We start from the raw sequence: 14,342 nt of genomic DNA on the forward strand, positions 1-14,342 counted from the left end.
TTGTTTAAATACAGGTCAGACATGAGCTCCTTCCTTGTGGAGACTCTAAATTATACTGAAGCTGGGGGTACAAACACTTCTGATAAGTCCCTGCATCCTCCTGGTGATGTGGAAAATATTCATGACGCAGGAACGGGTTCAGTTTCATCACGTTTTCCCCTCCGGCCTGCTCTGCTCTGCCCTCCCCTCCCTCACAAGCGGCAAATGTCACCAGCAGCGCAAAAGTTTTGTTATTTACGGGTTAACACCTCAAAGCCCACTGGGGGGTTGAGGGGGTGGGAGATAGAAAGAGAGGGAGAGCAAATCAATGATAAGTGAGTGTACATTATGCCAAAGTCTGCTGCATGTAATATTAATGGGCATGAGGGGGAAGATGCTCTTTGTGTGTGTGTGTGTGTGTGTGTGTGTGTGTGTGTGTGTGTGTGTGTGTGTGTGTGTGTGTGTGTGTGTGTGTGTCTACGTTGATCAGGAGCTTTAGCAGCAAACCTGGCTGGGGGATTTCTACAGCTGTCACACTCCTTGCTTGTGAGGAGGAACAGGCCTTGTCCCAAAACAGAGGCTTGGCTGCAGCAGCATCAGGTCTCTGACAGCTGGAAGTGAAGCTCCTACTGGTCTGTGAAGTGCCTCCTCCAAACTTCTCCAACTAGACTCCACTCACACACACTAGTAGAAACACTTTTCTCGCCTTGCAGGTCCTCAAGTGAGCTCTCAGTCCAGTTTCTTTTTATTAAAGCAGATGAGAAAATGATTTGCCACCTCTATAGTTAAGATAAAACTACTTGAGATACATGAGCTTAGGAGAAGATAATGGTCATGGTGAATTAAAGGGCAGAAGAGCTGGGAGCTGTCCTCCTGTGTAAGACTCACAAAATAATTCCAGTGATCAGCGACGATCCAAGGATTCGTGGCACCTGGAACTTCCTTCTGTCAGCAAAAGTTCATTTGAACTCCTGAAGCTCTTCACCACTTTAGCACAAAGCTGTGAAAGTGATTGTGTTTGAGATGCCTTCGTTCTTATCCACCTATTCATCAAGTGCCACGCTCACCCCCTTTTGAGTGTCATCAAGTTCAGCGCTGTCCAGCCTGTTCTCCATCTCTTCATGCATATGGAAACATAAATTGGCTTAAGCTTGGCAGGAGCCTCCCATTGGATGATTTACCATATACTGCCAAGTGTTATTGTGTTACTGAAGTCCTACACACCAGCTGTCCTGCTTCTCAGTCTTCCTCTCCTAAACTTCTCAGCAGTGTGTATCCTCCCTCGGGGACAAGTGTAGGAGGTAGAAGAGTGGGTGGTTCAATCAGGTTGGGTAGTTATTGGAGAGAATGGAAGTGACTGCAATTGGAGATTGAGGTCCTACAGTTAAAATGAAGACGAACCACCGTACACAAAGCAGGGAAATACAAATGAAATATACTGAAGAGCGTTGTGCCAATTTTCTAGATACCCAATTGAGACGATAGGAAGTCGACAGAAGTTTGTTTCCACAACCATTTTACTTTGTAAAATGTTCTTGTTTTCCAAAGACTGAAAGACACGTGGATGAGCTGGCAGCAAAAGAAATGACAGTGGAGACGGCGCATCAGTTCTCTCCAACAAAAAAGCACCCACATTTCATTACAGAGTCGGGGAGAAATAGAAGTGATTTCAACTCATGTCACATGAGGCTGTACTAGTTCAATTAGAGGGTAGGCAGGAAAAACAGGTTCTGCACCAAGGTAAACAGATCAAACGTGGCTTTGTCAGTCGAGTGAATAAAATGATAATGACACTTTGTTGGTGACCGGAGGGAGATTAGGTTGTTGCAGATATAAGTGAATAAGGATCACGAGCAGTAGTGATGCTGAAGGATGCAGTCCAGCTACTGGGGCTTCATGGTAAAGGTGCTTAATAATCAATGTCATCACTTCTCAACTGTCCAATGTTGCAATGAAACAGCAAATGCTTGAAAAAGAAAAGTGTGCGAGTGGCGCATTGTCATGCAAAACCGATGTAACTAATAAAAGTGATGTGGCCTGTGACCTGAAATGAGACACACTAATAGTTTGTGCCTGTGCCGTGTTGTGTCTTCGCCCGTGCCTCTGTGTGTGTCTGCATAATTTGTCATGTCTCCAGGTAATTTGGGCCAACACAGGAGAATGCACAACTGCGTAGATTTGCATTCACTAATTAATTTGTCAGAAGGAATTTTTTTCTTTCACTTGGTGCTTGATTAAAACTAATATTAATTATTTTAATTAACCAGAATAATAATTACATTCCTATCAATCCGCAATTATTGCTCAGTGAAGTTTTAAATATTGGAGATATTGAATGGCATCTCTGCTCATTTATTTCGATGTTCACCAGACGTGTTTGGGTCCGGTTCGGTGGAAAGGTTGGTGTAGAACAGATGTGGTGCAGTGGTAATTACTTTGAGCTTTGCCACACTTGCATACACACTCCATTTAATGCAGAAACACACAGGCTTTAGCCACGTTTTAAATACTCTCATTTAGTTGTGCTCTCTCTTGTTTCTATCTGTATTTAAGCCCTCTGCTATAGAGTAAGCACTTTGGGATGAATGTGTTGTAGAAAGCACTATATATAAATCTGACTTGACATGTTTTTCAATGCTTGATCGGAGGAGTGAAAATGGAGGGAAAATACTCTATAAACTGCATTGTTGCTGCAGCACTGTAATACCCCCAAATCCCCTGTATTTATATTGTGTGTGTGTGTGTGTGTGTGTGTGTGTGTGTGTGTGTGTGTGTGTGTGTGTGTGTGTGTGTGTGTGTGTGTGTGTGTGTGTGTGTGTGTGTGTGTTGATCTAGCTCAGTCTGCCAGAGAAAGAAGCTTTATTGGCAGGAACTTGTGATCAAAAACACTTTATTATGTCTTTATATGCACTGTATCAAAGTACTGATACGTGCAACTGGTACATTTGAAATGACATTACATACCGTATGGAGTGCAGCATTTGGGTGCACTTTGTAGTTCCTATATTTAGCTTTATCTGGGTAGCTCTTATCATACATTAAATGCAACTCAAGGCACTTCACATAGATTTAATAAAAACAACCATCTGAGGCATTTAAGGAATGAAAGCATGCATAGAATAAAATATAATGAAAGTCGAATAAAGCATACAAATTAGGCAATTTAAACAGTATTTGTGAAGCAAGGTGAGATTTTTTTAAAGCAATACACAGTAATTACTCATCAGATATTTATTGATTGTTTATGCTTTCCTCTTGTCAGTCATGGGGGTAAAAATAATTCAGATACTGTATAATACATGGTGTCCAGCTAAACAAAAAGATGGTGTTTCCCTCCTTTCAGAGCAGCCTAACAGCCCGAGAATTTAATAAATCCTGAAAACTTAATGTCCAAATCCATTACAAGGGTCCAGTGACTTAAAAAGTCCTTTGGTTGTAATGTGGATCGACCATCTTTAGGAGGGTGGTGGGTGTTAAATGGAAAGGAAACCACATTGTGACGGTTCAGCCTGATGAACAGTTCTATCAAGAACATGTGAATATGCTTCTCTCGATCATTTTAAGGTTAAATTTTATTAGTAAAATTTCATTCCCTCCCTCTGTCAAAGGCCCCATGCAGGAGACGGTGTTCGACTTCTGGAGGATGGTCTGGCAGGAGAACACAGCAGCCATCGTCATGGTGACCAACCTGGTGGAAGTGGGCAGGGTGGGTATTAATTACATATTCACTCTAAGTGCAGACCTTAAATAGGATTGCCTCGCCCCTCAAGCGACTTTGAGTCTTCTTTTTTTTAGTGCCTTGTCTTTGAACATCCGTGTCCAGATGTTTCTGTGTGTGTGTGTGTGCTGCGACTTAGCGAAGCATGGGTCTCGTGTGCCGCCAGCTCTTTTTCCATCTATCTGATCAGTGAGAAGTGAGAAGAGACTGATTGATGGCCTTCATTACCACAGAGGCATCCAGGCGACTGACTACTGTTTCATCTGAGTGGCTCTATAACAGGAGATTATACTCCGCTGCAGCAGCTCCTACCAGGCTCCTCCGAGCAGAAACGTCTCTTAATGTTGTCCTCATTGGACAAAAGGGGACTGTTATTGAGTGGTGGGGATGGTTCATAATGTTGAAACTAATGGTGGGGCCTTGAGTTTTTTTGCTCACTACAGCATGTGGCCTGACACTGGGGAGAAAAAAAGCCAGAGCCCTACTTGAGTCCTAATTTGTTCCACTTAACTCACACTGTAGTTCCTCCTGGTTAGGTTATAATCAAGAGAAAATGAAGGTCTTAATGTACAGTGTAATGCTTTGACTGCCAGGGGACTTTCTCTAAGAATTTTAAGCACAGTCACAGTGAAAGCACCTCCAGCACAGGCGCACCTTGATTTCGCTGATGTGCATTTTTGGTGGGGCTTAAATGTAGCAGAGCTGATAATGATTCATGGGCCTATCTCTAGGTACCTCATTAGGCCGTTTCTCTACAGTAGGTGAGCTCAACCTGCCCCGCCCAACACCTTCTCCACACCTGCTTAGCTGCGGTGCCGTCCTCGGCGGACCCCGGCCCCCAAACCGTCTGTTATATGATCCTTGTCCAATGGCGGGCGGTAGGCACAGTTGGTCACAGTGGCGTCGGTTCCACAGAGGACCCCATAAAAATCACTCCACCATATCACAGTGCGCCATCTGCTCGGCACAGTTGCTGATGAACTCTGGGAAATCCTGGCACGCACACACAGACGAACACTCACGCACAGCCTCAGTCCCGCTGGCTTCACACCGGGGCAGCGCTCTGCACACTTTGATGTACGAGAGATTTGGTTAGGAAGGTAGTGTGCTGACGTGTGTGATGAGGTGATGCTGCAGTTCGTGTGCTTCTTCTCCATACACTTAATCGATATGAGTGAATGAGTTCAAGAGCCGTGTACACGCAGTCTCATACTCGTAAGTGTGCCCATGCAAAAGAACATCTGCGTATATGCTGGCATAATTTTGCCTAAAGGCTAATTCCCCCCAAACCAGGCTCCTGATTCAGAGTGATCTAATAAGGTAATGGCTTTTGCCTAATTCAATCTGGCTGGAAGCGGACGGTGAATTTGTGATTGTCATCTGGGATTAGTCATCAGGGGTGTCAGGGAGAGGGACCTGAAAGTCTGTGTCACTCCACAAACCAAAATCTCATTTCAGTCCTAATCAGCACGCAGACTCCAGAAATGAAAATTGAATCTAGTTGTGGCTGATGTCGCGTTTATCCCTCATCAAAAATTATCATTCTCTGATATACCTCCATGATCTCAATCTCTATTACCAGTCTTACTCCCTTAGTATCAACTGTTTAATTGAATGGGGGGGACAAGGAGGGGGGTGTGCACTCTTATGATACCTAATACAAGTAATATTTCCAGTGGGGTGTTTTGGATTTCTGTTGGGAAATCTGTTTTAAACAGCTGAGGGTTTATTATTTCATACCATTATTGGATTGTCATTATACTCCCCTCATCCAATTGCAGCACACTGCTTTTTTATGTTTTGTCCTATTTCTCTACACTGGTACTCAAAAATTTAAGCAGGAGAAATTTTACACTCTCCCCTGTGCCTACCTGTTCTGTTCTGTTCTAGGTTTCTGTACAGTCTACCTTTACACTCATTCTCACATTATCGATGTGAGAATGAAAAAGCAATAATGTGAGAATGAGCTCTCCATCGATACATAAGATTCCCATTTACAGAAAATCCCTGACCGGAGGCCGAAACTAATACGAAGCAAATCTCATTTTGACTTGAAAGAAAAGCTCCATAAACTGAAATATCAGACAGCAAATCGGAGGTAATGTTATGTGACAATTATCTTTATTACAAAAAACAAAAAAAGAAACGAGGGCCTGCTAACTTGCAGACATTAAAGTCATTTCTGTGGAGCAAAATAAGGCATTTTGAATATAAATGCATTGCTGATGGCGTACAGTATGTGTGCATGTGGCTATATAACGCTGTTGTCGCTCTCAGGTGAAGTGCTGTAAGTATTGGCCCGATGACACCGAGATCTACAGAGACATCAAGGTGACGCTGATAGAGACCGAGCTGTTGTCAGAGTATGTCATCAGGACCTTTGCTGTGGAGAAGGTAAACTTTTTAAATCGCTTTTGAAGTGATACTCAAGTGAGACACTTTACTTCATAAAAAGTCTTAATTCACAACTACTTGATCGTTCATAACAATATGACCTTAAGATCTTAAAAATATGTGAAGTGTGTTGTTAATTATTGCTTGAAAACTATTTAAATCCCACTTATTCCAAACTTTGACTCACACATCATGGTCCTTGACAATGTGCTGTAGATTTTGTGCTCTTTTCTGTTTTTCTACAACACATTAATTGTGTTATAGAATTTTTAATGAAGTTGTTCAAATGTCCCTAAAAGTAAAAACTATGCAAGTAGAATAATATGAACCATATTATATCAAATAGAAATTTCACATGTAGTAACTTTATGATGCAACAAACCCAAACAGAAACAGAACCGTTTAATGTATTTGGTCCCATGTTACCATAGAGGAACAGCATGTTCTGCTGAAACTATAAAAATCAAAGTTTTCCTTGTGGAGCCCATTGAGAGCCTCTCTAACCATTTGGTTACAGTTAGTAATTTAGTTTAACACATTATAAGTGTTAAAGTGTGACTCATAAAACAAACAAACAAGCTTTGAGTCCCCACATAGTCCATCCAAATGAAATCCCAACTCGTTAAAACTGCAAAAGGCTGTTGTTTGTCTGTCAAACCTACAGTCTCTATATAATAGATGTGACTTATAATCCAGTGTAGAAATGCTACTGTAGGTAAAGAAATAAGGCCACGGCAGCCTTCCACTTCCTGTTTGCTTTTAGATAAAGGAAACTTTGCTCAACCACTCCTCGACTATGTCAGTGGAGTCAGTGTTTGTATTCAATCCAACTCTGCATTTGCTTTAGAATAACCTCTCGCTTTGTAAACTGTATCCTCTGCTGTCTTCTGCTCTGCTCTGTGTGTTTAACATGATGACTCTGTTTCCTCAGAGAGGGGCTCATGAGATCCGGGAGATCCGACAGTTTCACTTCACAGGCTGGCCGGACCACGGCGTGCCCTATCACGCCACGGGCCTGCTGGGATTTATTAGGAGAGTCAAGTCCAAGACTCTGACCAATGCTGGGCCCATGGTGGTTCACTGCAGGTTGGTGTGCACTGGAACTGTGGGGGAAATGGACATGAGGGCATCACATGACTACAAAATAGAATATGAAATACAGTAGAGTAAGAAAACAGAACTTAGGAGGAGTCCCTAAGAAAAATAGGCCTAACCACACTGTAGGCGTTCTGCTCAATACGACCATGACCATCACTGAAGCTTGTAATATGTGCCTGTCCACAGTGCCGGGGCCGGCCGGACAGGCTGCTTCATCGTAATCGACATCATGCTGGACATGGCGGAGCGTGAGGGCGTGGTGGACATTTACAACTGTGTGCGGGAGCTGCGCTCGCGGAGGGTCAACATGGTCCAGACTGAGGTAATAGGAAAGAGCGCGTCTGCAGCTCGACAGGCTGCTGCCACCAAAAGTGGATTAACTAGTATCTGCAAGTAACCGTTAGCATAAGCCCCACTTCTCTGGTGCTCCAAATAAATCAGATAATTAATTAGTCATTACTTCTGCAGCTTAGATGATTCAGTAGGTAAAGGTTTTCAGCCATTTTCCCAGTGACTGATGGTGCCCATTATCTTTAAAAATGTGGCATAATTAGTTTTAATTTTCAGCCACTCACTTAAAGTGTTGCATTTTCAAACAGTGGGAATATATTTCATCACGCAGCTGAACAATCTAAATATCAATTAATATCTATCCAATGTCTGTAAAGCAAATGCTCCTCGGTGCTCAGAGTGCTTGAAGTATTATTTGATTAGTGTTTATATTTACACCAGATGCATCTATGGTGTGAATTTTATTTCGTATAAAGTGGCCGCTCATGTCAAAACAGAACAGGTTCATCTTAGGTGAAGTAAAATACTTCACATCATGTAAAAAGATAAAAAGAATCCCGCTGTTGTCTTTAGGCAACTGTAATATCTAAATTATAATCTTTCCTTTTTGCATTGTGTCTATTCATTAAATGAATGATAAAGAAAATTAAAAAGTAAAAAAGTCTAGATGTCTAGATAATGCATTTGGCATAACTACTTATATTTAATCATCATTTTACACATTCAAGACATTTATTGAAGTGCACAGTCTAACTAAGCACAAATGCTCTGCAAACATGTTTTAATATAAAAGGTTTAGAGGCTTATAACTGAGAACGTTTAGCTTATAGTGATAGCTGAAAACATCCCTGGCTCATCCCCCAGCTTTACGCCAGTGGACTACCAAAGGACTTTGTGCTTTCCTGAACACCGGCCATCTGGAGGTGTCCGTAGTCTCGTTGAATGCATCATTTCACCGTAATTCCCTTTAAATCACAAGCGTCATTGGACTTAATGGGCAAATGTTTCATCACTGACGTCCGAATTGGGATTTGAGTAACTGGAGACCAAATGTTGTTCACCCTGAGTCACTCTCCTCAAGTTCAGTGACCTTCAAAGTGCGTGTGTATCTGTGCGTTTCCCCTCGCAGGTGTTGAGGTTCATTGGCGCGGCTCCTCAGCCCGAGGCCAGGCACCAACTCTCCAACGTGTTTTTAATCTGTTCGCGGAAATGAAAAGCCGTGTTGTTGTTGTTTATAGTTTATGAGCAGATAGGATCTGTTAATCTGCGGATTCTGTCTGTTGCCACCAACCTGCTAACCCATCCCAGACTGGTCAAACTCTCAGGTCAACAGCTCACATTTTGCACTAGACTTAACAAACGGCAGCACACTTCTCTCTGTAAAGCTGTAAATCAGTGACCCCTCTGCATGTGTGCAGATTTTGGTCTGAAGTGACAAGGGAGTGTCAGCTGAAAATGTCACTTCAAAAGAGATTTACGTCAAGCCTCGAGCTGTCACCACGTTGACGGCTTGACTGCCTGATGCGAGGAGTAGAAAATGTGTCGCAATTTCTTGTTTTGCTTTGTGTAAGGAGCAGCGGGGGCTGTTTTTGTTAAGGTTTCGACCCTGTTCATGCCTCATTATGAAATCTTAACCTCGCTACGGTCACTTGGGTTTGACGATAGTGGAACAACCCACCCTCCAACACTAACTCTCAACTTTCAAAAACTTGCTAAAAGCAGAACTCTTCCGAATCTTTGTCTGCACTTAAAAAAAAAAATAAATAAAAAAGCTTGCACTTATACCCCATGAAACTGAAACAGCTCTCTGTAGAGCACTTTACTTTAAAGCTGGTCTCCTTGGCTTAGTTATTCTCTTTCTCACCTGTAAGTCACTTTGGATAAAGGCATCTGCCAAATTACTAACTGTAAATGTAAATATGGTCCTGAAACAGTAGATGTATTTAAGAAAGTACTATCTTTCAGACTTGTATGTAAATATTTAAAGGTTTTTAAAAATGCCACTGAATTCAAGGTTTTCTAACAGAATTAAATCTGTAATGCAAAAATATGTAATGTAACCTTTGAACATAGACAATGACAAATATTAGTCATAGAAACTGCCTTGGGGTAAAGAATAATCACGGGAAGGTCGTGGAAAGGTCAGTGAATTCTTCCAGCAACATGCAGGGAAACATTTGTGTACTTCTGGTGCTACCACTGGTAAAAATACAAATGTTCTGCAAATGTTTTTTTCATTGTGATGAGTCGTAGAAGTCTGATGGATCCGCAATGAGGATGCTGTTTTTTGCAGGAGCAGTATGTCTTTATACACGATGCCATTTTGGAGGCGTGTCTTTGTGGCGACACCACTATACCTGCCAGTCAGCTTCGTTCTGTCTACTACGACATGAACCGCCTGGACCCACAGACCAACTCGAGCCCCATTAAGGAGGAGTTTAGGGTAAGGACAATCTGAGCATACAGTAGTAAGATATAAAGTATATGTAAATACCTGATGAAGCAGTTTGGCAAGTGTAGGATAAGTTCAGAACAATAGTAAAAATGTTGTCTCTTGATGAATGGCACAGTCCCCCTCTGGGCCAATCAGTGGAAAATATTTCATCTTACTTCAATTTGTAATATTAGCACCCCTCCTTGGACCAATCAGCGCTATTTGAGATGCATTGTCCCCCCTAAGTTTCATCACAGTCACATCAGGGGAGTCAGAGCTATCGCTAATATCACTGATTAAAGAATTGCATTGTTAATTACCATATTGGGAGATAATTAGCACACTCAAGACCCAAATGCGTACCTTGCTGTCTTGATATAATGGTGTATAATTCTACTTCGACCTGACAGACTCTGAATATGGTGACTCCCACGCTGCGGGTGGAGGACTGCAGCATCGCCCTGCTGCCCCGGAACCACGAGAAGAACCGCTGCATGGATGTCCTCCCTCCAGACCGCTGCCTCCCCTTCCTCATCACCATTGATGGAGAGAGCTCCAATTACATCAATGCTGCACTCATGGATGTAAGAGTCAAACACAGACATGATTGTATTCCCGTGTTAGAGTCAGTGAGAGGAACACTTTTTTTAGTGAGGTCATAGGTTGTGGTGGTGTTGTACTAGACTACATTATGTAGTCCATTCTTTGTAAAGGGGCAAAACACTTTAAACTTCTCTCATTTTGATGCAGTGCAACAAACAGCAAACATCAATCTTAATAGTAGATCATTTTGGGAGATGTGGCCTGTGGCGTTCTGCTGCATCACACTATAACAGGTGTTTCCACAACATTTCTATCATGGTTCTAGATAAATGTAAAGGCTAAATGAAACTTATCTGTGTAATGGAGTGCAGTTCAACAGCAGCAGACGCCACAGTTTTTCATTTTAATCATCAGGGAGATTTCCCTTAAAGACTCCCATACCCGAGTCTTGACTTGAGAGCTTAATGCACCTCAAAATACTTAAGTCGTGGTCTGTCCTGCTTTCACATTAAAGCATATGTTACTGTAAGACAACACAGAATCCAATGAATAGCATTCAAAATGTTAAATGTATTTTACCTTATGACACAGTGTGCAGTGATGAACTGTGGGTCATTGCCTGAGACTTTGGAGGTGTGAGATCTTCTCAGTGTAGACGACCTTTAGAGGCCAGAAACCACATACATGACATGAAACCTCCATTAGAAAACAAGACTCAGGGAGACGCAGGTCAAAAGAGGGAGGATAAGAAACGGTTATGGATTTATTTTTGGTCATCTGTATAATATGCATGAGGTGTATTCAGTGACAGGTTTGTAATCTGTTCTGCTGCTTTTGTCTCTTTTCTTTTCTTCAGAGTTACAAGCAGCCTTCTGCATTCATAGTGACCCAGCACCCGCTTCCAAACACAGTAAAGGACTTCTGGAGATTGGTGCTGGACTACCACTGCACATCCATAGTGATGCTCAACGACGTCGATCCAGCCCAGGTAAACCCGACCTGATACATGTGCACAAACACACACACACACACAAGCAAAACAATACACACAATAATCCCTGAGGGAAATGGCAAGAAGTGCACTGACAAACAGATGACACATGAAGCAGTTCCTTTCAGGAGAAGTCTGCTTCTAATAAAGTCACACACACAAAAGGACAGCGTGGGAATTGGATTCAGAGAAACATTGTTTTTATGTTTTTGTTTTCTTCAAGTATGAGTCCAGGGAAGAAAAAGAAAAAAAGCCCAGATGCATCTGTATGGCAAACACATATATATGAGTATACAGAATATGTTTGAAATAGGTGCTGCAGAGTGGAAGAGGACTTGCCATGAAAGTGCTGGTAGATGTAGAGACAGGCCTGTGGAAGAGACTCTCCAGATTTCTCAGCCCGAGGCTCTGTCATAACACCCGGGGATCAAAGCCTGAAGCCAGGCTGCTCTCCCCATCCAAATCCCCTTTCCCTAGGTGACTGATTGACTGGCTGACTGGATAGATAGAAAAGGCCTTTCATTCAATATTCTCACTGTATCCAGCCAGTCAGCCAGCCACAGAAACAGCACAGGTGGAAAGGGAGGAGGAAGCGGGGTTGTGGATGGAGGCGAGGGAGCTGGGGGTTCACTATCGTCTCCATCAGCATCTTTGTTTTTGCATCTGTTGAATTTGTCAAGTTTTGACGGGCTCTCAAAAGAAGCTAGAGAGCAGTGCTTTAGCTGCCACACAGTCTGTATATGTGTTTGCATATTCTGTGTGTGTGTGTGTGTGTGTGTGTGCGTCAGAGAAAGAAAGTGAGAATATCTGTATTTGACCATCTGCATGTGTGTACTCAGTCCTGTTGTTTGCATTCTTCTCAGGTAGTCTTTCTTTGCCTTGTTTGTTCATCTCTGTGTGACTCTGCATGCAGGCGTGTGTGTGTATGTGTCAGTGCACAATCTGTCCATCTGTGTGTGTGTGTGTGTGTATGCATGCTTCCACTACTAGGCTGATTTAGTGCAGTGAGGCTGGCAGTGTGCTCTGCAGGTGCATGTTCTTAACTGGGCTTTCTCTCCCGAGGAGCGGAAATAGGGGAGATTTTGCAGCTTTTATGAGGCTGTCCAGGGGTTTATTTCACCGTCTGTACTTTTCAAAACTGTTGCCAGTGCTGTCAGTAACACTGTCGTTCAATAATCTATTCTTAATACTTTTCATTAGGTCTATTTGAGCTATTTATTGTTCCAATTGTATGCTCTGTAAACAAGTTGCTGTGTCCATGCAGCACTTTAAATGCCAAATATATTGTCATTGTGATATGAAATGGAGAATAGCATCTAATTCTCACATTTCAAAAGCAGAAACCAACTTTTAAAGTACTTGTATTATAGAGTGTACTGATGTTGCAGCAGGGGGGAGTGGAAGGACCATAATTAATTTAATTTAATTAATTCAACTTTCTCTACCTCTTGTACCTTATGTCCCACATAAACTTCTTCAGCACCTCTGTGTCAGGAGGGCATTTGGATTCTGAAACTAATGAATCATCTTCCATCTTTCCTTTGTTTTCCTTGTGTGTCTTTCTGGGTTGTGTCTGTGTGTGTACTGGCGTACCTGCTTTTCCTCCGTGTGCGAATGTACATGTGTGTACGTGCCTATTTTGTTTAGCTGTGCCCACAGTACTGGCCAGAAAATGGAGTCCACCGGCATGGACCCATCCAGGTGGAATTCGTCTCTGCCGACTTGGAGGAGGACATCATCAGCAGAATATTTCGGATCTACAACGCTGCACGGGTACGGTGGCACAGTGAGGTCAAGCTTCACACAGGCGTGCTGGCGTGTAGTTTTTCTGCTCTGTTGTAACTATTGTAAGTTGTTTGTCTTCCCTGCGGTGATCACAACAGCCAATTTATTCTGTGACGGCACACCTCACACGTCCCACTCGTATGCTGGCCTGTCCACTCAAGCTGTGCGGAAGCAGTCACTCTGTTCTTTAACTATGCCACTGCACCTGTGATTGGACCGAGGTGTGATTGCCACAAGTCGTGTCTTTTAGACAACTTGCAAAAATGTTCACGCATATTGAAAACGGTAGAAGCCGAAGCTGAACTCCCTGAGTTTCCCCATCAGCCAACACCTTTTGGGTAGAACAGGAGTCTGTCTGAAAGGGTTGTTCCACCCAATTATTAATCCCCATAAATAAAACACATTTTCAGGTGAACTACATGTAGCTTCGTTTCCCACATTCATTCAGACATTTCTCTGACTTAAAATACTATGTTTAAAACCTCTAGTTGTATAGGAACCCTTTTGACCATGGCGGCGTCGCCTGCGGTCACCTGCATAAGCTTCTTACCCCAGCCGACCGCAGTCGTCAGTCACTCGCCACAGTTGTATTTGTCTGGCAGAGGCATCACCAGCATGTTAAGTACAATACAGTCAAATCATACGTGATTACTGACGTGAAGTCGTATTGATTTATATGTCTGAGCGTGATTTTGAGAGTCTTAATCTTAGGTTGCTAAAGTATCTGTCACTGGACGGGACTGTGCTCATCTATCAATGCTCTATCTGCTCGTTCATCTTTTCAGTGACTCCTCAAGTCCTTATCCATCTCTTGTCCTACTTGTCACCATCACCTCAGCTTAGCCCTGCATCTTTACAGTCACACTGCATCTTTGTGTGGAAGCACTTAATACCCACTGTGCGTATTAACCTGGGATAACCTGTGTGTCCTTCCCCTCCAGCCTCAGGACGGCTACCGGATGGTGCAGCAGTTCCAGTTCCTGGGCTGGCCCATGTACAGAGACACACCCATGTCCAAACGCTCCTTCCTCAAGCTGATTCGACAGGTGGACAAGTGGCAGGAGGAGTACGACGGGGGCGAGGGACGCACTGTGGTCCACTGTTTGTAA

The 14,342-nt window shown here is 42.9% G+C and overlaps 1 protein-coding gene across 1 annotated transcript in view; it reads left to right on the plus strand.

The window, feature by feature from the left end:
• LOC113171312 (protein tyrosine phosphatase receptor type M) overlaps positions 1–14,342 on the plus strand; it is a 125,926-nt gene that overhangs the window by 109,169 nt on the left and 2,415 nt on the right. The window contains 9 exon segments of the mRNA XM_026373602.1: positions 3,588–3,685; positions 5,975–6,091; positions 7,023–7,177; positions 7,376–7,511; positions 9,774–9,923; positions 10,325–10,498; positions 11,314–11,445; positions 13,096–13,221; positions 14,175–14,338. Of these exon segments, the coding sequence (XP_026229387.1) occupies positions 3,588–3,685; positions 5,975–6,091; positions 7,023–7,177; positions 7,376–7,511; positions 9,774–9,923; positions 10,325–10,498; positions 11,314–11,445; positions 13,096–13,221; positions 14,175–14,338 (1,252 nt within the window).

This window comes from Anabas testudineus, chromosome 17, assembly GCF_900324465.2.
Source record: "Anabas testudineus chromosome 17, fAnaTes1.2, whole genome shotgun sequence".
Taxonomy (NCBI): domain Eukaryota; kingdom Metazoa; phylum Chordata; class Actinopteri; order Anabantiformes; family Anabantidae; genus Anabas; species Anabas testudineus.